General features: G+C 45.7%; 1 protein-coding gene across 1 annotated transcript in view; it reads right to left on the bottom strand.

Annotated features, from left to right (window-relative positions):
• LOC143930244 (beta-microseminoprotein-like) overlaps positions 1-23,232 on the bottom strand; it is a 43,623-nt gene that overhangs the window by 9,007 nt on the left and 11,384 nt on the right. Inside the window, exons 2-3 of the mRNA XM_077454389.1 lie at positions 18,185-18,308; positions 1,105-1,207 (exon numbers count right to left, since the gene is read on the bottom strand). Of these exons, the coding sequence (XP_077310515.1) occupies positions 1,105-1,207; positions 18,185-18,308 (227 nt within the window). The remainder of the gene's footprint in view (positions 1-1,104; positions 1,208-18,184; positions 18,309-23,232) is intronic.

The following is a 23,232-nucleotide window of genomic DNA, read 5'->3' as shown; positions in this document are numbered from 1 at the left end:
TTACCTTGCTTTGCATAATCAAGCATAGGTTCTCTTTCTTGAAACAGGCACTCTAGAATACCTTTTTACTGTCAGCTGTGATTCTTAACTGCCTATTCACCCCAATAGGCTCTATGTCTAAAATTTTAATATTTGGTTGACAGGCTCCAGTATATACGGTATATATATACTTTTATCTGGACCCAAACTCTGTGATTGCCCATATGCCAATTAAGCCCAATCAGCTGCAGCCACAATCATAAAAAACTGACATAGTATAAAAGTATCCTTCTGTTCACAGCACTGAACAGAGTGGCAGAGGAGCAACGGGAAGGCAAGTATAAAGTGCCGGGGAGGGCTGCATTGAAGTGGACTCATTGGTTTGCTCTGACTAGGCAAAGTAAAGGTTTGCTTTAAAATGCTTTACAAAAATTGCCCAGTAATAGAAATGGGAAGGGCTGAGCAAATGAGCAAGTGGCATCTTCCTCAATAACTAGTAAGATATGTTGGGCTGGCGGCTTTCAATGGACAGACCTTACCTCTCAAACAATGATCACAGTGGGACTTCCAATCAGTGACATGTGCTAGTCATCATTAAGTTACCTGCTCCCCATTCAGACCAGTGATCTGGCAGAGAAAGTATTCCAGCACCACCTTACTTTGTAGCTCTGAAATGTGACTGGGTGTGAAAGGAGCTGCAAAGGAAGCTGACACTGAAATATATGCAAAGGTGTATCACAATAAATCATGTCCTCAAGGAACATCCATCTTTCTTGGAGCCCACTAGTCAGTAATGTATTATGGCACACTTTTTATGTTACACTTTCTTTGCCCACAGAAATCTATCAACACCATGAAAGGCTGATTTTGTTTACCCCCTGCCCCCCCTTCCCCAGGTTAAAGGTTCCCAGTTGTCCTCTGAACAGGACATCCTGTCATCTAATTTGATATGTTTCAGGAATTGTTTTGCTTTTCAAAGATAACTAAAGATCTCTGCCAAAACTTCTTGTATTGCAGGACATTGGGACATGTATTTTCTTTTTGCTGAGCAGATGCTACATGAATTCCATATTTATTGCTGCTCATAATATATTGAAAAATAAAGCAATGAGCAAGTAAACCTACTTGAAACAGCAGTCAATATGTTCTCCATCACAAGTACATGATGAACAATCCTTTTCTATCCACTCTTCTCCCTTTTCATGATGTACTCCATTCTTCACACAGTCTGAAATTGAAGAGCCGAAATTCCCTTATTCATCTTGAACAAAAACAAAGTTTTGGCTGAACAAATTGTACACTTTCTTCCTGACCCAGAAATGTAACCTATTGCTGTATTGCAACAGACTATGTGCAAAACAAACAAGAGAAGAATTGTTCAGACAGTATTAATAATTTTGTTTTATTCAACACTATGATTAGTAAAATATTTGGTTGTTGCCTTACGTTTTCATAGGTCCTACCTGTCTATAATGTACAAAAAAGAGGAAAATCTTCCGTATTTCATAGTTGTGTTTAATTAAAATAATGGCGTAGAGCTAAAGATTTTGGTTAGTCATGATGTTGGCAGGTCTGGTATTGAGTTGGTCTGCATTCCTCACACAAGGTTACTGATCTGCTTAGTATGGAATTTAGGAATTTTTTGGACATTAATTTAACATGAGGAATGGGGGCAGATATTTAATTGATAAGTTACTGTTTCTGTTCAGTGGGTAAAAACACATGTGAGGGTCTGTGTGGGTTTCTAAGGGCTAATGGGATGGAAATACAGGTAAAGATTCTGGAACAGGAGTGCTTAACCACTTTCAGACCGGACCATTTTGCTGGTAAATGACCAGAGGTCTTTTTACACTTTGGCACTGCGCTGCTTTAACTGGTAATTACGCGGTCATGCAATGTTGTACCCAAACAAAATTTGCGTCCTTTTCTTCCCACAAATAGAGCTTTCTTTTGATGGTATTTGATTGCCTCTGCGATTTTTATTTTTTGCGATATAAACGTAAAAAGACCGCAAATTTTGAAAAAAAATGATATTTTCTACTTTTTGTTATTAGAAAAATCCAATAAACTCAATTTTAGTCATACATTTAGGCCAAAATGTATTCAGCCACATGTCTTTGGTAAAAAAAAAGTCAATAATTGTATATTTATTGGTTTGCGCAAAAGTTGTCACATCTACAAACTAAGGTACGTTTTCTGGAATTTACGCAGCTTTTAGTTTACGACTGCCTATCTCATTTCTTGAGGTGCTAAAATGACAGGGCAGTACAAAACCCCCCCAAATGACCCCATTTTGGAAAGTAGACCCCCTAAGGAAATTGATAAGAGGCATGTTGAGCCCATTGAATATTTTATTTTTTTGCCTCAAGCGATTGAATAATGACAAAAAAAAAATTTTTTTTTTTTTTTACACAAAGTTGTCACTAAATGATATATTGCTCACACATGCTATGGGCGTATGTGAAATGACACCCCAAAATAAATTCTGCTGCTTCTCCTGAGTACGGGGATACCACATATGTGGGACTTTTTGGGAGCCTAGCCGCGTACAGGGCCCCGAAAACCAAGCACCGCCTTCAGGCTTTCTAAGGGCGTAAATTTTTGATTTCACGCCTCACTACCTATTACAGTTTTGAAGGCCATAAAATGCCAAGATGGCACAAAACCCCCACAAATGACCCCATTTTAGAAAGTAGACACCCCAAGCTATTTGCTGAGAGGCATGTTGAGTCCATGGAATATTTTATATTTTGCCACAAGTTGCGGGAAAATTACAAACTTTTTTTTTTTTTTTTTTTTTTTCACAAAGTTGTCACTAAATGATATATTGCTCATGCATGCCATGGGCATATGTGAAATGACACCCCAAAATAAATTCTGCTGCTTCTCCTGAGTACGGGGATACCACATATGTGGGACTTTTTGGGAGCCTAGCCGCGTACGGGGCCCCGAAAACCAAGCACCGCCTTCAGGCTTTCTAAGGGCGTAATTTTTTGAGTTCACTTCTCACTACCTATTACAGTTTTGAAGGCCATAAAATGCCAAGATGGCACAAAACCCCCACAAATGACCCCATTTTAGAAAGTAGACACCCCAAGCTATTTGCTGAGAGGCATGTTGAGTCCATGGAATATTTTATATTTTGCCACAAGTTGCGGGAAAATTACAAACTTTTTTTTTTTTTCACAAAGTTGTCACTAAATGATATATTGCTCACACATGCCATGGGCATATGTGAAATGACACCCCAAAATAAATTCTGCTGCTTCTCCTGAGTACGGGGATACCACATATGTGGGACTTTTTGGGAGCCTAGCCGCGTACGGGGCCCCAAAAACCAAGCACCGCCTTCAGGCTTTCTAAGGGCGTTACAGTTTTGAAGGCCATAAAATGCCAAGATGGCACAAACCCCCCCCCCCAAATGACCCCATTTTAGAAAGTAGACACCCCTAAATTTAGGGGTACACTAGTGAGACTAGGTAATAAATGGCGGGTGCCCTGAAACTATAAAAAAATAACTAACCAACCAGCGTCACCTGTAACAGTTATATGGTGATCACTGGTGAAAGGGTTAACTAGGGGGCAATCAGGGGGCTTTATGCGGTAGTATATGGGGGTCCCTGGCGCTATAAAAAGCTGCGGCGAACCTAAATACCTACCTGCCTAACTAGCGTCACCTGTGACACTAATACAGCGATCAGAAAAACGATCGCTTATTAGGCTGGGTTCACACTGGAGCGATGCGGGAACGCCACGAATGCGCGGCGGGTTCCCGCATCGCATGCCTCCCGGCGGCAGTTCACACTGCCCTATGCGAACTGCTGGGAGTGTCAGTGAAATGTTAATGACACCCCCAGATCAGTTCGCATATCGCAGTGCGATCTGCAAACTTGGATCGCATGGTGTGAACACCCATGCGATCCGATTCTGCTGCGGACCAAAAAAAGGGTCCCGTGCGAGTTTGCGGCGGGTGCGGCGGGTGCGACACGAATTCAGCCATACTATCTGTATAGCTGAACTCGAATCGCACAGAGATCGGATGTGATTTGCACTGCAGTGCGGTGCGAATCACATCCGTTCTCATAAACCGCTGCAATGTGAACCCAGCCTTAGTGACACTGGCGACGGGGGGTGATCACGGGGTTAAACCTTTATTGGGGGGGTTAGGGGGGTACCTTAGAACTAAAGGGGGCTAACCCTAACTGCCCTAACAGTTATTAGTCACAAATGACACCTGCCGGGTGATCAGGGGGTTAAACCTTTATTAGGTAATAAATGGCGGGTGCCCTGAAACTATAAAAAAATAACTAACCAACCAGCGTCACCTGTAACAGTTATATGGTGATCACTGGTGAAAGGGTTAACTAGGGGGCAATCAGGGGGCTTTATGCGGTAGTATATGGGGGTCCCTAGCGCTATAAAAAGCTGCGGCAAACCTAAATACCTACCTGCCTAACTAGCGTCACCTGTGACACTAATACGGCGATCAGAAAAATGATCGCTTATTAGGCTGGGTTCACACTGGAGCGATGCGGAAACGCCGCGAATCCGCGGCGGGTTCCCGCATCGCATGCCTCCCGGCGGCAGTTCACACTGCCCTATGCGAACTGCTGGGAGTGTCAGTGAAATGTTACTGACACCCCCAGATCAGTTCGCATATCGCAGTGCGATCTGCAAACTCGGATCGCATGGTGTGAACACCCATGCGATCCGATTCTGCTGCGGGCCAAAAAAAGGGTCCCGTGCGAATTTGCGGCGGGTGCGGCGGGTGTGGCGGGTGCGGCGGGTGCGGCGAATGGCTGAACTCGAATCGCACAGAGATCGGATGTGATTTGCACTGCAGTGCGGTGCGAATCACATTCGTTCTCATAAACCGCTGCAATGTGAACCCAGCCTTAGTGACACTGGCGACGGGGGGTGATCACGGGGTTAAACCTTTATTGGGGGGGTTAGGGGGGTACATTAGAACTAAAGGGGGCTAACCCTAACTGCCCTAACAGTTATTACAGTCACAAATGACACCAATGCAAAAAAAAAAAAAAATAAAAAAAAAATGACATTGGTGTCACTGTGACTGGGGGGCAGGGGTAATTGGGGGGGTGATCGGGGGGTAAAGGGGGGGTGTGAGTGTGCCTGGCATGTTCTACTGTGTGTGGGATGTGTTGGTGCAACTCACTGATCCGCTCTCCTCCGTGTCGGAACGAAAAATACCGACACGGAGGAGAGAATACATCACTTCCTCTCCTGTGTTTACATTACAGGAGAGGAAGTGATGTCACCGGGGATTTCCATTCGTCGGGAGCGATCGCGAGGGGGTGGCCATGAATGAATGGCCGTCCCCTCGTCCGGGATCGCTCCCGAACGAAAACCGACCGCCGCAGGCACCGGGCGGGGGCCCGATTGGGCCCCCGACCCGCGGGAGGCAAATCACGTACATGTATGTGCTTATGCCTGCCCGTGCCATTCTGCCGACGTACATCGGCGTGCGGCGGTCGGCAAGTGGTTAACCTGTGGCCCGTGGGCCACATTTGACCCACTGAGCCCTCTGATGTGGCCCTCAACCTCAAACCAGGGAAGTGCTTGCCTGGGGTCAGCAACCCCTTGATGGCGACCAGAGCTTACCAACCCGCCATCCCAGAGTATCAGAGTACATCGAGCCTCTTTAGTAGTACCGGTACCTGTCCCAGGTAGAGTGATAGTGATGCCAGCAGAAGCTGGAAGTGTATTAGGCATCACATACACTGCACTTTTGCAATGGGCATATTAGCACCTATAAAAGCTTTAACAACTATTAGGCTGCATTCACACTGATCTGCAGGTGCAGTGCAGTGCTCCTGTGGACTAGCTGCACTGAGCCATATTTTTCAGCACTACACCCGGATAAACCACAGCGCATCAGTGTGAAAGCAGTCTTATAGAGGTCTTAGAACAGTAAGGGCTTGTTTAAATTTGTGGTTTGTGGGGCTGTAAAACCCCATAGTTGTGATGTGTTTTTACCACACACCCCAACCACTGGTCTAGCATCAGGGGTCGCAATGCCGACCCCGCCCCATGCTCCAGGGGGCCCATAAACCTCACTGTCACATTCTGTTTTAAACTTGAACAGGACGGGCAGTGGTGGTGGCATATACAGGAGCTGATCCTCTCCATTTTCCTCCTGTAAACGCTCAAAGCCATCTTTTCCTTCTCTCCCACTGGCATTCAGCAGCTGTAGGAGTAAAATGTTCATTATGCTATTCAAATGAAAAAAATATGAAATTCTGAACCATTTTATTGCATTGTGGCCCATGACCAAATCATTTAAGTGGCCCTCATTCTTCAAAAGGTTAAGCACCCCTGTTCTGGAACTAAAAATCCAACAGTAGATAGCAGTGCTTGCACATCATGTGCACTAATGTTTGTAGTTTAGGTTACAAGCTTTGGGAGCTGACAACTGTTATGTCTAGGGATAATTAGGACTTTGTTGCGATTACAGAGATGTGGTTCGAAGATTCAAATAACTGGTGGAAATACCTATACCAGGATACACACTGGGAAAGGCAGAGTGAGAAAGAGGGGTAGTGGATTTGCCATTTATTGCAAGAGTATAAAATGTAGCATAAAGCCAATCTCAATTTAGAAAACCATTGTTGCTAGATTACTCGAAACCCTCTGGGTCTGCCTATAAAACAGTTCTTTCATTAGAATTGGTGTTGTATACAAGCCTACAGGAAAGTTCTTGTTGATTAAAGCGGGAGTCCACCGGGACTCCGCGTTTTTTTTTTTTTTTTTAAAAGCCAGCAGCTACAAATACTGCAGCTGCTGACTTTTAAATAGTGACACTTACCTGTCCAGCGCGCCCGCGATGTCGGCACCCGAAGCCGATCGCTCGCTCGGCTGCCGGGTCCCGCCGCCATCTTGGGTATGGGAATCAGGAAATGGAGCCTTTCGGCTTCATTTCCCGGTTCCCTACTGCGCATGCGCGAGCCGCGCGGCGCAATCCGGACGGTCCCCGCTGCCTCTGGGAGCTGTGTGTTTCCCAGCAGGCAGCGGGGCACTTGCTGAAGGGGGCGGGGCATTGCGGAACGGGGGCGTAACCTACGCTCGTTCCGCAGACAGCTAGCCCGGAAGTGGGTGCAGTTACCTGGATTATCCAGGTAACTGCACCCCCCTCCCCCCTGAAAGGCGCCGATTGTGGCGCCGGAGGGGGGGAGGGATCAGATGAGCGGAGGTCCATTTTAGGGTGGACCTCCGCTTTAACATAATAAATCAAATGATAATAAAGGGAGAAATTTTAATTATGGATGACTTCAACATGCTGGACATTAACTGGAGTTTTTACACTGCACTTAAAAGCAGGAGCAGGTATGAACTGCTAGTATTAAAAAGAAACCTATCCAAATTTCCCATTTTACTTACCTGAAGCCACGGTCGCATGGCAATCCTTTTCTCTTCTACTGTTTTCATTCTGGAGTTCTCTGGATGTTCTCAACACTGACTGCATGATGATGACACTTACTGGTGGAGGCAACCCTTTAAGCTGCTGGGTCCTCTCTTATAGGCTACAGGGAAAGGAGAACTCACAGGGGTGGTGGGGTACCAGTACCCAGAATAATGAGCAGGGGAAAATACATGGATCCTATGGCAGAAAATGAGCTTGGCTCATAGAGGAAAATACGACTTTGATCCGTTACTTTGCAGGATGGCTTAGAAAGGGGTATTAGGAATCAAGACAGAGGAGTAAGGTAATTGATGCACTATTTAGGCTGGGTTCACATATGAACCATATCTGGCTCACAGCAGGGGTCTGGTGCATCCTGGTTCACCATTTCAGGTCCGATTTCAGCACGAAGTTTGGGCTGAATTCAGACCTAAAACGGACCAAAAGACACACCGAACCCGCTGCAGAGAGATGTGAATTGGCTCCATAGACAGCCGGTCAAAATCTTTTGCTTTTGCAAACTGGATGCATCCAATTCGCAATGGTGTGCACCAAGCCTTAAATTTAATTTTTGCCTGAAGTTGAGCTTTAACCACTTCTCATCCTTAGGCCATTTATAAAGTGGTTTATATAAGCGGTTATAACGGGATCATGGTTGAAGCCACAACCATGATCCTGGTATTGTCTTTTTTTACAGGTAAAACTGATCTGAGTGGCCATACAACCACTAAATCACTTTGTAGGCAGGGAAAGGGGGTCTTGCCCCCCCCCCCGTGCCACCTTTACCAGGCTCTCCTGTCTAATCGGGTTGGATGCAACTGGCAGCATCAACTTTCCTGGACACATTGAGAGGAACTAATGTTCCTCCCACTGTGTGATGTCTGACGAGGATTGTGTCACTTCCAGCTGTGGTCTCATGTAAAGAAGCCATTAACAGCTTGTGACTGCATCTGATCAAACTGATCTTGGATTGATCAGATGCTTTGGTGGCCAGAGGAGAGATCTGGGGACTAATAGATCTCTCCCAGATCTCTCCAAAAATGGGAACTGTCATGGACCTTGCTATCACAAGGGATGTTGTTCATCCCTTGTGATAGCAATAAAGTTGATCCAAAAAAAAAAAAGTGCAGTACAAAAAAAAGGTTTATTAAATTATTAATGAATTAATTAAATAAATAAATAATGATAATAAAAAAATCTAAAGTGCCTGTCCTCCCATGCTCATGCCCACGTAGGTTCCGCACACATACATAAATTTCACAACACACATTGCCGTTAACGCCAGAGCAAGAGCATTAATTCTAGTGCCAGACCTCCTGTGTAACTCTAAACTGGTAACCTATAAAGGCTTTTAAAGCGCCACCTAAAGCGTCAGCGGTAGCATAGATTGGAGCCGTTCCACAGGTGTATACAATTTTAAAGAGTGACATGTTAGGTATCTATTTACTCCGCATAACATCATCTTATGTTTTACTAGAAACTTGGACATTATATTGTGTTTGTGTTCACTAAAACTCATTAAAGTGTATTTGAGGCAAGTTGTATTTATTTATTTCTTCCAGCTTTTTTAAAGAGTTGCTGTAATCTACCGGCCCCCTGGGCCAGTATCAACCTTCCTTGATGACTTCTCTGCCTGGCTACCCAAGCCTACTTTCTTTCCTCTGTAATTTCCACCATCATCCTCAGTGAATTCAACACATTCCTGTTAATATTAATGCCGTGTACACATGTTCGGAATTTCCAACAACAAAACCGTGGATTTTTTTCTGAAGGATGTTGGCTCAAACTTGTTTTGCATACACACGGTCACACAAATGTGGTCAGGAATTCCGAACATAAGAACGCTGTGACGTACAAGACGTACAAGACGTACGACAAGCCGAGAAAAGGGAAGTTCAATAGCCAGCATGACTCCTGCTTGATTCCGAGCATGCGTGAGCTTTTGTGTGATGTACACACGATCTGACTTTTTGACAACAAGTGAAGTTTATGGAAAATTTGAGAACCTGCTCTCAAACATTTGTGTGTGGAAATTCAGACAGCAAATGTTCGATGGAGCATACACACGGTAGGATTTTCCAACAACAAGCTCACATCGAACATTTCCCGCAAACTTCTCAGTCTGACCTCCTCTTTTGACCTGAAGAAATTAATTGTGGTTTTTATTTTTTGCTCTATCAACAAAAAAGACTGACAATTTTGAAAAACAAAACAAAAACAATATTTTTTTTTCTGCTATAATACTTATCCAAAAAAAAAAAATAATTCTTCATGAGTTTAGGCCAATATGTATTCTTCTACATATTTTTGGTAAGAAAAACTCCCAATAAGCATGTATTGATTGGTTTGCGCAAAGTTATAGCATCTGCAAACCACAGGATAGGTTTATGATCTTTTAATTTATTTTTTACTTTTTACTAGTAATGGAGGCGATTATCAATTTTTAGCGGGACTGTGACAAATCACTGGACATTTGCACTGATTACTGTATAAATGACACTGTCATGGAATGGGTTAACATCAGGGGTGATCAAAGGGTTAAATGTGTTGGTGCTTTCTTACTGTGTGGGGGGAGTGCTGACAGGAACAACACAGATATTGCTGTTCCTAATCATTAGGAACAGCAGATCTCCATGTTGTCCCCTGTCTGAATGGGGATCTGCCTTGTTTACATAGGCAAATTCCCGTTCTGCCTCTCAAGTGATCGCGGGTGGCTGGCTCCTCCTCTGCGCAGCGGGCGCGCGCATGCGTTCACACATTGTTTTGCTCAATAGAGCTGCCCTGCCGCAGTATATATGCGGTGGGCAGTCTCTAAGTGGTTAAAGGGGAGGACCAGCGTAACACTAAAATCACCACAATCTAACACTAACCCAGTGGCGGAACTACCGCCATAGCAGCACATGCGGGCGCTATGGGGCCCGCAGTCAAATGGGGCCCGGTGAGGACAGGTGCTATGGCTCCGCGGGAGATAGCGGGCGGCTCCGCGGGCGGCTCCGCGGGTGAGAGCTGGCGGTCCGCGGGCGGGCCGTGGGTAGTCCGCGGCTCCGCGGGTGAGAGCGGGCAGTCCGCGGGTCCGCGGGTGAGAGCGGGCAGTCCGCGGGTCCGCGGGGGGCTCCGCGGGTCCGCGGGGGGCTCCGCGGGTGATAGTGGGAGGCAGATGAGAGTGGCCGGTCCGCTGGTGAGAGAGTGGGCGTGAGCGGGCTGGCCAATCAGGGAGCTGACGGGTGAGGGAGCATAGAGATGACATCATCTCTCGCCGCCCTCTCATCCCTGCAGTGCAGTTCCCACCTCACTGTGCAGGCAGCCAGGAAGCAGAGAGATGACATTATCTCTCTGCTGCCTGACTGATAATCTGCTGGCTGACTCTGTGACACAGCAGGAAAGTGGCAGAGCAAGTGACAATCCATAATGTGTGGCAGGCGACGTGGCAAGTGACAACCCAGGACGTGGCAAGTGACAATCCGTAACGTGTGGCAGGTGACGTGGCAAGTGAAAATCCATGACGTGGCAAATGACAATCCATAATGTGTGGCAGGCAACGTGGCAAGTGACAACCAGAGACGTGGCAAGTGACAATCCGTAACGTGTGGCAGGTGACATGGCAAGTGACAACCTGGATGTGGCAAGTGACAATCCGTAACATGTGGCAGGTGACGTGGCAAGTGAAAATCCGTGACGTGACAAGTGACAATCCGTAATGTGTGGCAGGTGACGTGGCAAGTGACAACCCGGGACGTGCAAGTGACAATCCATGATGTGTGGCAAGTGACAATCTAGGATGTGGTAAGTGACAATCTGTAATGTGTGGCAATCTAGGACGTGGCAAGTGACAATCCGTAATGTGTGGCAGGTGACGTGGCAAGTGACAACCTGGATGTGGCAAGTGACAATCTGTAACATGTGGCAGGTGACGTGGCAAGTGAAAATCCGTGACGTGACAATCCGTAATGTGTGGCAGGTGACGTGGCAAGTGACAACCCGGGACGTGCAAGTGACAATCCATAATGTGTGGCAAGTGACAATCTAGGATGTGGTAAGTGACAATCTGTAATGTGTGGCAATCTAGGACGTGGCAAGTGACAATTCGTAATGTGTGGCAGGTGACGTGGCAAGTGACAACCTGGATGTGGCAAGTGACAATCCGTAACATGTGGCAGGTGACGTGGCAAGTGACAACCTGGATGTGGCAAGTGACAATCCGTAACATGTGGCAGGTGACGTGGCAAGTGAAAATCCGTGATGTGACAAGTGACAATCCGTAATGTGTGGCAGGTGACGTGGCAAGTGACAATCCGTAATGTGTGGCAGGTGACGTGGCAAGTGACAACCCGAGACGTGGCAAGTGACAATCCGTAATGTGTGGCAGGTAATGTGGCAAGTGACAATCCGGGACTTGGCAAGTGGACAATCCGCAACATGTGGCAGGTGACATTCTGCAACGTGTGACAAGTGACAATCTGCATCTGGTGGCAGGCGACGTGGCAAGTGGACAATCTGCAATGTGTAGCAGGTGATGTGACAAGTGACAATCCTTAATGTGTGGCAAGTGACAATCCAGGACGTGGCAAGTTACAATCCATAATGTGTGGCAAGTGACGTGGCAAGTGACAATCCAGGACGTGGCATGTGACAATCCATAATGTGTGGCAAGTGACAATCCAGGACGTGGCAAGTGACAATCCATAATGTGTGGCAGGTGACTTGGCAAGTGACAATCCGCAACATGTGGTAGGTGACATTCCGCAACGTTTGACAAGTTACAATCTGCATCTGGTGGCAGGCGATGATGGCAAGTGACACGCTCAGGGATCCCACTGATTTTGCATTATGGTGAGTTGAACTATTTCATTTTATATAACAGAACAGAAATTGGTTAAAAGGCCTGGAGGTCAGCAATGTGTTCCCTTCAGGGGCTGCATAGAGTATACTGCATACTTTGTTGTTCAAAATTAATATAAGCCGTTGCCTGGGTACTGTGCCACATGGGTGTGGTAGTCTGTTGTTTAATGGCATTAGTTCATTTTTTTTGGTGGGAGGGGGGGCCCATACAACATTTTGCTATGGGGCCCTGTGATTTCTAGTTACGCCCCTGCACTAACCTATCTAGCCGTGTAAAGAAATCAGTATACATACCTTTTCTGAAGCTGATCTGACCTGGTCCCATGCTGAACTGTCAGCTGCGGCTTCGCTGTGGAGGCGGGTACAGAGGAGGCAGCTGACAACAGAAGTCTCATAGCAACTCTATGGGTGACGTCACTGTGTCCTATGCAGACAAGGAGACCGGATTAGAGACTGGACTAGGGACCAGACCAGAGACCGGACTGGAGCGGTTTCTAAAAAGGTATGTATACTGATTTCTTCATTACAGGGTTAGATAGGTTAGTGTTAGATCGTGGATGAATATAGATGTAGTGATTTTAGTGTTAGGCTGGACTTCTACTTTAACTCTCTACTTCATTTCCACCCATTAAGTCACTCACTCCCCAGAAAATCGCTAAACACTTCAAAAATAAGAGTGATTTGTGTATTATGCATACCTGTTTGGCTTAATTGTCTGTACGTCTGCTTACTATGTGAGGAATGTGCTCTGCTCTGTTCATGATAAGATTTCTACTGTACAGACATTTCCCCCACTTAACACTCCATGTCCACAAGTACACTCATTACTCCCCTCATTAAACCCCACTACTATAGATGAGGTTGCTAAACTTTTTTTTATAACACTCACCTAACCATCTGGTGTACAACCGACTGAGCGACCACCTCACTGAGAATAACCTTCTTAAAGTGATTGTAAAGTCTCGTTTTTTTTCTATAAAAATAACAAACATGTTATACTTAGCTGCTCTGTTGCAATGGATTTGCAGAGAGCAGCCTGGTTCCTTATCCTCTCGGTACCTCTTCAGTGCTCCTGCCCCCTCCCTCCTGCCGAGTGCCCCTACAGCAAGCAGCTTGCCATGGGGGCACCCAAGCCGAGTCACAATTCCCTATGTCCATTCAGACACTGGGCCAAGCCCCCTCTCTTCTGATTGGCTGACTGACTTTGATTGATAGCAGCAATCAGGAGGGAAAGTCTCGGACGGCTGAAACAATCGTGGACATCGCTGGACAAAGAGGGGGCTTAGGAAAGTATTAGGAGGAAGAGGGGGGCTGTTGCATGCAGAATGCATTAAGATAAAAAACCTTCTTACTTTACAATTCCTTTAACCCCCTTCAGTCTGGATCCCACCCTCAACACTCCACAGAAACTGTTCTCCTAAAGCTCACACATTATCTACTAATGGCTATTCTGTACTCCTTACTCCTGGATCTCTCTGTTGCCTTTGACACAGTTGGCCACCCCCTCATCCTCAAAAAACTCCAATCCTTTAGCCTCCATCCTCTTACCTATCTCACCACACTTTCAGCGTCACTAACAATTCCACTTCCTCTTCTCCTCTTCCTTTTTTCCACCAAGTTCCCCCAAGGTTCTGTTTTTGGAGCTCTCCTATTCTCAATCTACACCTCCTCCCTGGGTTAGCGGATAGCCTCTTATGGCTTTCAATACCATTTCTATGCTGATAACATCCAAATCTATCTCTCATTAATTTACTAACAGACATATCAGCCTAGATGTCACACCACTTCCTCAAACTCAATCTATCCAAACCCAGCTCATAATATTTCCTCCCCCATGTGCCCCTGCCCCAACTTCTCTGTCACTAACCATGGCGCAACTATCAACCCCTGATCACATGTCAGGGTACTAGGTGTAATCCTGGACTCTGAACTCTACTTTCTGGGCTCTGCATCCAATCACTTTCCAAAGCTTGCTGCCTCAACCTCTGTAACATCTCCAAAATACACCCCATCCTAACCAATGACACCACAAATCTTCTAATTCACTCCCTGGTCATTTCTCGACTGAAACCGAAAATTCAGGATGCATATGAATAAAACTGAAATGGACAGTTTTTAATTGTTTTTTTTAATTATTTATTTAATTATAGTGGCTGGCGTTTTTGCATTGAAGTCAATAGGGGGCGTTTTTGCATTGCAGTCAATGGAACATGATTTTGCATTGAAGTCAATGGAATGCAATTTTGCATTGAAGTCAATAGGGGGTGTTTTTGCATGAATGTCAATAGGATGTGGTTTTGCATTGAAGTCAATAAGGGGTGTTTTTACACTGAAGTCAATGGGACGTGATTTTGCATTTAAGTGGAACCTCCGCTGTGTCAGGCAATGTCTCTTCTTGCTGAGCTACCTGGAATGCTGGACAGTTCCAGGGACAATTCCTTGAACGATCCTGTCTTGAATCTTGTTAGTTTTGCTCCTCCTGATTTAAAACATGCCTCTGCACTTCCTGTTTGCCAGATTATTGTGCTCTTTCCAACCAGTATGTTACTCCTGTCTCCTCTGCTGCCATTGGCTTGTTCCTCAACTATGCTTCTGCCTGATCCCAACCTGCAACTACTCATTTTGACCTTTTGGCTTGTCTGTCAACTACGCTTCTGTTTGATCCCTACCTGCCTATCTACTACTGGACCCCGGCTTGCTCACTTCCGGGTGGGGCGATCTTGAAGACCGTGACCTGGTAATAACGTGCAGCAAAATCTATCTCCACCATCAGGAGCTCTGGTGAACACTGGTTAGCACTTAGACTCCGCACCCACGGATGAGCCGGCGTCATTCACCAGGGTGACTGACAGTGTACCTATCCTGCTGGTAGTTCTGCTACTGCTATAGCAACTGGTCTTCGAGCCTGACCCCTGATCGTGACAGAAATTTGACTGGACATGCCTTTTATAGCATTTAGCAAATACATATAAAGCAGTTGCAAGTTTTTGTTTTAAAATTTGAATACAAATATTAGGACTGTATTTAAAAACAGGCAAAGCAGCTTTTCTCCCTTCAGTTTCCCTCTGCATTTTCCTATCCTATCTTCTTTCTTTGCGTAGGCTGCCTGCCTTTACCACACCAGCTGTCCCAGGTTTTGTGTGTGGGCCCAGATTTCTTGTGGGTCTAGTAGGTAAGGAGGACAGCAGAGCACGCAGAGACCCATGTCCTATAAGGTTGGTTCTAGTAATAAAAATGAGATGCAAAAGCAGAAAAGAAACAGTGGACTAAAATATCCATGTTAGTGAGCTTGGCCACTGTTATGGGTGGGAGTGTTTTAAGAGGAAGGACAAGACATTTTTTTTTTTTTTTAACAAACATTGTATAATAAGAGGAAGGACAAGTCCTCTGTGAATCAGTGAGACATTTAACATCCTTAATGTCATTTAATGTCCTTAATTTTCACTGCCTATCTAAGGAATCAAGCCTGCTGTAATATGAAAATGGACAAATGGCTACTGAGGTAATGGATGGAATGAGACTGCTCTAATATGAAGATGGATAAGCGGTTACTGAGGCAGAAGGTGGAATGAGACTGCTGTAATATGGGGTGAAATACTGTAAGTGGCCACTGAATTGATGTGTGGAATTAGACTGCTGTGATATGTATGGGGAGGGATATGTGGCTACTGAGGAAAGATGTGGAATGAGACTACTGTAAGATGAAAAGAAATAAGTAGCTACTTAGGCACACGGTAGAATGAGACTGCTGTAAAATTATTATTATTAAGGATTTATATAACGCCAACAGTTTGCGCAGCGCTTTACAACATGAGGGCAGACAGTACACTTACAATACAAATCAATACAGGAGGGATCAGAGGGCCCTGCTCGTTAGAGCTCACAATCTAGAAGGGAGGGTCAAGTGGAAACAAAAGGTAATAACTGTGGGGGGTGAGCTGATGGAGAAAATTAAAATACAGTTGTTAGGCGTGGGTAGGGTAGGTTTCTCTGAAGAGAAGGGTTTTCAGCGATCGTCTAAAAGCTAATAGAGTAGGAGATTAACCGGACAAATTGGGATAAGGCATTCCATAGGATTAGAGAGGCTTTGGAAAAGTCCTGGAGGCGAGCATGGGAGGAGGTGAAGAGGGAGCTAGAGAACAGGAGGTCTTGAGAGGAACGAGTAGGTTGGTATTTAGAGACTAGGCTAATGATTTAGCAGGGGGGCGAAATTGTGGATGGCTTTGTACGTAGTTAGAATTTTGAATTGAATTCTTTGGCGGAGCAGAAGCCAGTGGAGGGATTGACAGAGAGGAGTAGCAGACACAGAGCGATTGGTAAGGTGGGTGAATCTGGCAGCAGCATTCATGATGGATTGAAAAGATGATAGACTATGTAGAGGTAAGGCAAAGAGAAGGAAGTTGCAGTAGTCAAGGCGAAAGATGACCAGTGAGTGAATTAAGAGCTTTGTTGTGTCATTGGTTAGAAAGGGGCGCATTTTGGAGATGTTGCAGAGGCTGAGGCGGCAGGATTTGGACAGTGATTGGATGTGTTGTTTAAAGGAGAGTTCAGATTCCAGGACTACATCTAGAACCTTGGCATGAAAAGATGAAAAGAAATAAGTGACTACTTAGGTATTGGGTGGAATGAGATTGCTTTGTAGTGTGTGGAACAAGACTGCCGTAATATGGTGAGGGATAAGTGACGAGGTAGCAGGTGAAGTGAGACTTCTAAAATATGGGGAAGGATAAGCGGCAACTGAGGCAGGTGGTGAAATGAGACTGATGTAGGATTGGGAGAATGGGTGAACAAGAACCAGGGAGGAATAATAAGGATGCAAGGAGCAAATTAGGTTACAGGTGGTTGGCGTGGGGGGTGGCATATTTTTAATATGCAGAGATCTGCGTGTGTGTGTTTGTGGTCCTTCTCCCTGATTTCACTTACCATTAAGAGCTGAAATCAGAAAGAAAAGCCAGCCAGTCTGTGAGTAAAACCAGCACACATACACTTGTTAGGCACACAGTTAACCCCTTGATTGCCCTCCTGATCATCCCTGTCACCCAGCCAGTGTCATTAGTGCAGTGACAGCATACAGTATTATCACTGATTACTGTATTAGCATCACTATCTTTGTCAGATAGTGTCAGAGTCAGTTAGTGGCCCTCCCAGCCAGTGTCAGTTAGGGCCAGTCCCTGATTGCTTACCACACTATCACAGTCACACTTATTCGCTGATCACAGCCATCACTAGAATAGCGTCTATCCTGATCAGTATTCTGCTTAGGGTCACAACTATACTAGTTTCCCCAATAGCATAGTGCCCCCCTAAAAATGTATATATATTTTTTTGCCAAAGACATGTTTTGGCCTCTATTTGTTGAATACATTAGAATTTATTGGATATGTTTTATGACAGAAAGTAGAAAATATTATTTTTTGGTCTTTTTACAATTATCAAATAAAAAAAAATAAAAAAAACATGGTCATGATAAAATACCACTAAAAGAAAGTTCTAATTGTGTGAAAGAAATTATATAGATTTAATTTGGGTACAGTGTTGCATGACCAGGCAATTACTATTTAAAGTAACATAGTGCTGAATAGCAAAAATGGCCTCGGGTAAAACCTTCTGGAGGTCAAGTGGTTAAAGCATCAGCTTTTTTCCCTTTATTGGTTCCTGACATGTAAATCCAGTCTGGGATAATATGTTGCTAGTATAATCCTGCTTCTTATATTCCAGTAAAAAATAAAAATAAATAAATACTTCAATGTTTAAATCCACGGGCAAACTGCATGATACTATAAGCAAAGGGAATGTGAAATACTTTTGGCTCCATTTGACTTGGTTATTTCATGCAAGGACTTGTGCTTTGGTCTACAAATGTCATAAGATATCATGAGTTATCAATCACGGGTCTGTGTTATTTCAGTTTCTACTAACTACTACAGAGGTTATTGTTTAACTTACCACGTGTCACATGTAAAGCATGCTTATGAGGATCACGAAGGACTTTTGTACAAGCCTCTGTATCACACTGTGCACCACAAAGAGAGACCATGCCCATTACAAGGAGGGCAGGTAGAAGGTAATCCTGTGAACATAAAGACATCTATTAAAGCTATAATTAGCCTTGTATCAAGATTGTTAGCAACACCCAAAGATTATATACTTATTAGATACATTTAAGGTCTATGCTACCGCAACATGGGCATTGAGCACAGGTAAATTTGTGTGCATTGACATAAGCTGGCATACTGAGTTGTGGTGCGTTGTATTTTTAACATGTACTTTACTTCTCACTTCTTGAAACATGCAAAGGATCTATGACAGGCTTTCTCAACCTTTCAACCCTAGAGAAACCCCAAAAATAATTTTCAGGTCTTGAGGAACCCTTACTAAAACCATCTCATTAGGGGTCAATAGGAACAATGCTCCTTATACTGGTGGTCAATAGGAAGAATGTTCCCCTTAAAGTGATGCTCAGAACGCCACCCTTAAAGACAGCTAAAAAGATATTTTGTGTCATACTGCTGGCTTTGCTAAGTGGTGCTGAACCTGGAAAAAAGGTGGTTCATCAGCCACAGTTCAAGGAACCCCTAGCAACCTCTGGAGGAACCCCAGGGTTCCACGGAAACCTGGTTGAGAATGGCTGATCTATGACACGGCAGAGAAACCAAACTTTTGCTGGCCTGCTGTTTTTCCTGTGCATTGCTGCATGTACTTTATCATTCGCTGCATTGTGTTGCAAAGCAAAAAAAAATAATTGAGTTTGCTCTACTTTTTTCCACTAGAAACCAGTGTTAGCTCTTCCTATCCACATACTTTATTTTTTACAGGTCCTTGCATTGACTTGCATTGAAAAACATGTGCCTACGTATCTGGTATCAACTGACCCTTAAAGTGTAATTCCTCTTTTTCAGCCAAATTGGCATAACACATAGTTTATATTTGTTACAGGTTCCCATTAACATTGTGTAGCCAAAGGTTTGCTACTATAGTTATTATAGTTGAACAGTTTGTTTTTGTTTCAAATGAGTTTGGCTCCCTCTAGTGGCTCTGTTAGAACTTTTCCCTATTCCTTGAGAAGGAATGCAGCAAAGTATTGTGGAAGAGATAGTTTGGAGGAGGAGGTGACTCTGTTGGCTGGATCAGCCCTGAACTACAGGAGAGACAATGGGAGGAGTGATAAAAGGATCAGCGCGGCCTGCTTTCAGCCTCTCTTGATGCCATTTAACACCTGCCAGCAGGAGGTCTGTGTGGGATTAGGAGTGAGAGACTGCAGCTTATACAGCAGAGATGTCAGGAAGATCCTCCTCACGGACGTCCGAGCGGCGAAAGTCGCAGAAGATCTCTTGCCCAGTTCCAGGAGCGTTACCGCGATCGGGTGCGCGCGCGGCCGTTTGACGCAAATTGGCGCCAATAGCGCTATTTAAACTGGATCCATGCCTCACTGCCTTGCTGCCTGATCAACAGCGTTCCTGTGCGTCCTGGTGATCCGTATCTGAATCTGAACCTGAACCTGTACCTGTACCTGTACCCTGATCCGTATCGAACCCGGCTTGTTCCCGATTCTGCTGTTTGCTGCCTGCCCCCCGACTTTGGCTTGTACCCGACTACTCTTCTGGATTCCGTTTCTGTACCTGATCTGCCCGCCTGTGCCTGACCTGGACTGTTACACCATCCGTCAACTGTAAGTTGCTTGCTGTTGTACTACAGGACACCTCCCAGTCCTCCGCAATATTTGGCTGTACTCCTTCTGCGTTTGTAGCCTTCTACCTTTGGCCACAGACTACTGGACTCTTCCGCTTCCGCTTATCCATTGCACCTGCATCCGTTGTTGGACTACAATACCCCTCCGTTGTTTGTCACCTCCTGCAATCACTTGTATGCCGTTGCTGGACTACAGGAACCCTTCTGCTGTCTGCTGGACCTTATCTCACCTTTGCCTGCATTCAGACACCGGACTACAATACACCTCCTCCGTCTTCTGCCTCTACCATCTGCTATCCAGTCAGGCACTTGTGCCCCTCTGTGCTCCTGAGCCCCTGTCACCACTACCAGGGTCTCTCGAGTCAGAGGTCTACGAGAGGCCACTCCCTGCACTCCGGGCTCTGCTTAAAGGTACGTGACAGTATCAGGCAGCCATGTCTGAGCCCACGCAGGGAGATTCGGCCATGGATGATTTATGCCGTCATCTTGCTGGACTTACCCAGGCTGTTAAATCTCTACAAGAAGGCTATTCTCGATTGGAAGAGCGTGTCCAGGTCTTATCTACCACAGGCCCTACCGTGTCGGGAACTTCTTCTGCGCCATCAGTGGTTATGTTACCCCCTGAACCCAAGGTCCCAACTCCGGAGAGGTTTTCGGGAAATCGCAGCAAGTATAGAGCTTTTCGCAATGCCTGTGAATTGTTTTTTGCACTTCAACCCAGAACTTTCTCTCTAGAATCCACTAAGGTGGGTTTTGTTATCTCCCTCCTACTGGGTGAGCCCCAGGCTTGGGCCCACCGCCTTTTGGAGCAAAAGGAAGCCTGCCTTAATAACCTGAATACCTTTTTTCAAGCCATGGGTTTGCTCTATGAGGATCCTCAACAGGCGGCCACAGCGGAAGCAGCTTTATATTCTCTTCAGCAAGGCCGCAGAGCGGCAGAGGACTATGCGTCTGAATTTCGGTGCTGGAGTTCCGATACTACCTGGAACGATGCTGCTCTGCGATACCAGTTTCGCATGGGACTCTCTGAACCTCTAAAGGATGAATTGGCCCGGGTGGGTGTTCCAGCAACTCTTGAAGCCCTTATCAACCTCTCCATCCAGATAGACAGACGCTTGAGAGAACGGAGAACAGAACGCACTGCCGGGCCGTCCCGACCAGTCTGGATGTTACCCCGTGTACCTAATCCCCCTGCACATCCTGCTGCTGACACGCCTGAACCCATGCAACTGGGCTTACTTAGACCAACACTCACCACCGAGGAACGACAACGCCGGCAGCTCAACAATCTGTGTCTTTACTGTGGAGAACCCGGACATTACGTGAGATCCTGTCCTGCCAAATTCCGTAAGCATTCTTCTGTATCTTCTCCTGTTTTACCTGCTGTGCCTAGTAATGCTACTCACCTGGCTGTTCCCGTCTCTCTTCAGCTACCCGGAGGGAACATTCAAGTCCCCGCAATAGTTGATTCTGGAGCGTGCAGTGGATTTATGGACTTATCGTTTGCCCAAAAGTTCCAAGTGCCCTTACGGCCCAGGGCGAAAGGGTTGTCTGTACACCTTGCCGATGGGTCAGCTATCAAATCAGGACCAGTGACACAAGAGACATGTCCTATGACTGCTACTATTTCCGGTAACCATCAGGAACAACTCTGCCTGGACATTATTGAATCTCCCCTTTTCCCTATCATACTGGGTATGCCCTGGCTTCGGGCACACAACCCGCAAATAGACTGGTCCACCGGAAACATTTTCTTTTTCTCCCCCTATTGTCGTCAACACTGCTTTCAAGAATCAACTAAGGTTTCACCCCATTTAATGTGTATGGAGACCGATGTTGAGACTCGCCAGCACGTTCCTGAGACCTACCATGACTTCCTGGACGTGTTCAGCAAGAAGGGGGCAGAAACACTTCCCCCTCATAGACCCTACGATTGCCCAATTGAGATCCTTCCCGGAGCCGAAATCCCTTTTGGGAGAATATTTTCCTTAACAGAAGTGGAATTGGAGACTCTCAGGACTTACATTGATGACAATCTGAAAAAGGGGTTCATACGTCCTTCTACGTCCCCAGCTGGGGCAGGAATCTTTTTTGTAGAAAAGAAGGACCATTCTCTCCGCCCTTGTGTTGACTACCGGGACTTAAATAAAGTTACAGTCAAGAACCGGTACCCACTGCCTTTGGTACCCGAATTATTCCAGCGCCTTGGATCAGCTAGTATCTTCACAAAATTGGATCTTCGCGGAGCCTATAATTTGGTCCGTATCCGAAGCGGGGACGAATGGAAGACTGCCTTCCGCACCCGCTTCGGACATTTTGAATATCTCGTAATGCCCTTTGGGCTATGCAACGCTCCTGCGACTTTCCAGCATTTTGTGAATGATATCTTTAGAGATTTTCTCGACCTGTTTGTTATAGTATATCTGGACGACATCTTAATTTTCTCCCCCTCTCTGCCAGCTCACAGGGAACACGTTAAGAAGGTTCTCACTCGGCTTCGCCAACACGGCTTGTACGCAAAACCTGAGAAGTGCGAGTTTGAACGTCGCAGCATTCAGTTTTTGGGGCTGATTATTTCGGTGGATGGAATCAAGATGGATCCGCAAAAAGTTTCGGCCATCCTGGACTGGCCAGCCCCTACTGATAAAAGAGGAATTCAACGCTTTGTGGGGTTTGCAAATTTTTATCGAAAATTCATCAAGGGATTTTCTACAATCATCGCTCCAATCACCAGATTAACGAGACAAGGTATCAAGTTCCAGTGGACTCCGGAGGCACAGGCCGCATTTTCTTCCCTTAAAGAACAGTTTGTGTCAGCATCTGTCCTGAAGCATCCTAATTCTGCGCTACCCTACATCCTTGAGGTGGATGCATCCGAAGTTGCAGTGGGAGCAGTCCTTTCTCAGAGACAGGGCCCAAAGGCTTTATTGCACCCAGTGGCGTTCTTCTCACGTAAATTGTCTGAAGCGGAAAAGAATTATGATGTCGGGGACAGGGAGTTACTCGCTATCAAAGCCGCACTTGAGGAATGGCGCTATCTCCTGGAGGGAGCAGCCCATCCCATTCTGGTATACACTGACCACAAGAACTTAGAGTATTTAAAGACTGCTAAGAGGCTGAAGCCGCGTCAGGCCAGATGGGCACTGTTCTTTACAAGATTTTCCTTCCACATAACCTATAGGCCCGGATCAAAGAACACCAAACCCGACGCGCTATCCCGGATGTTCAGCGAACCCGAAGTTCTTCAACCCACAGACACCATCCTTGCGCCCGGAAATTTCCTTATGCTCCAGGAAGATCTTCTA

This window comes from Lithobates pipiens, unplaced genomic scaffold (genome assembly GCF_037356315.1).
Source record: "Lithobates pipiens isolate NorthernLeopardFrog02 unplaced genomic scaffold, aLitPip1_a1.2 Scaffold_25, whole genome shotgun sequence".
In the NCBI taxonomy this organism is placed as follows: domain Eukaryota; kingdom Metazoa; phylum Chordata; class Amphibia; order Anura; family Ranidae; genus Lithobates; species Lithobates pipiens.
The sequence above is the reverse complement of the archived record's forward strand: the minus strand, read 5'-3'. Positions and strand labels throughout refer to the sequence as shown.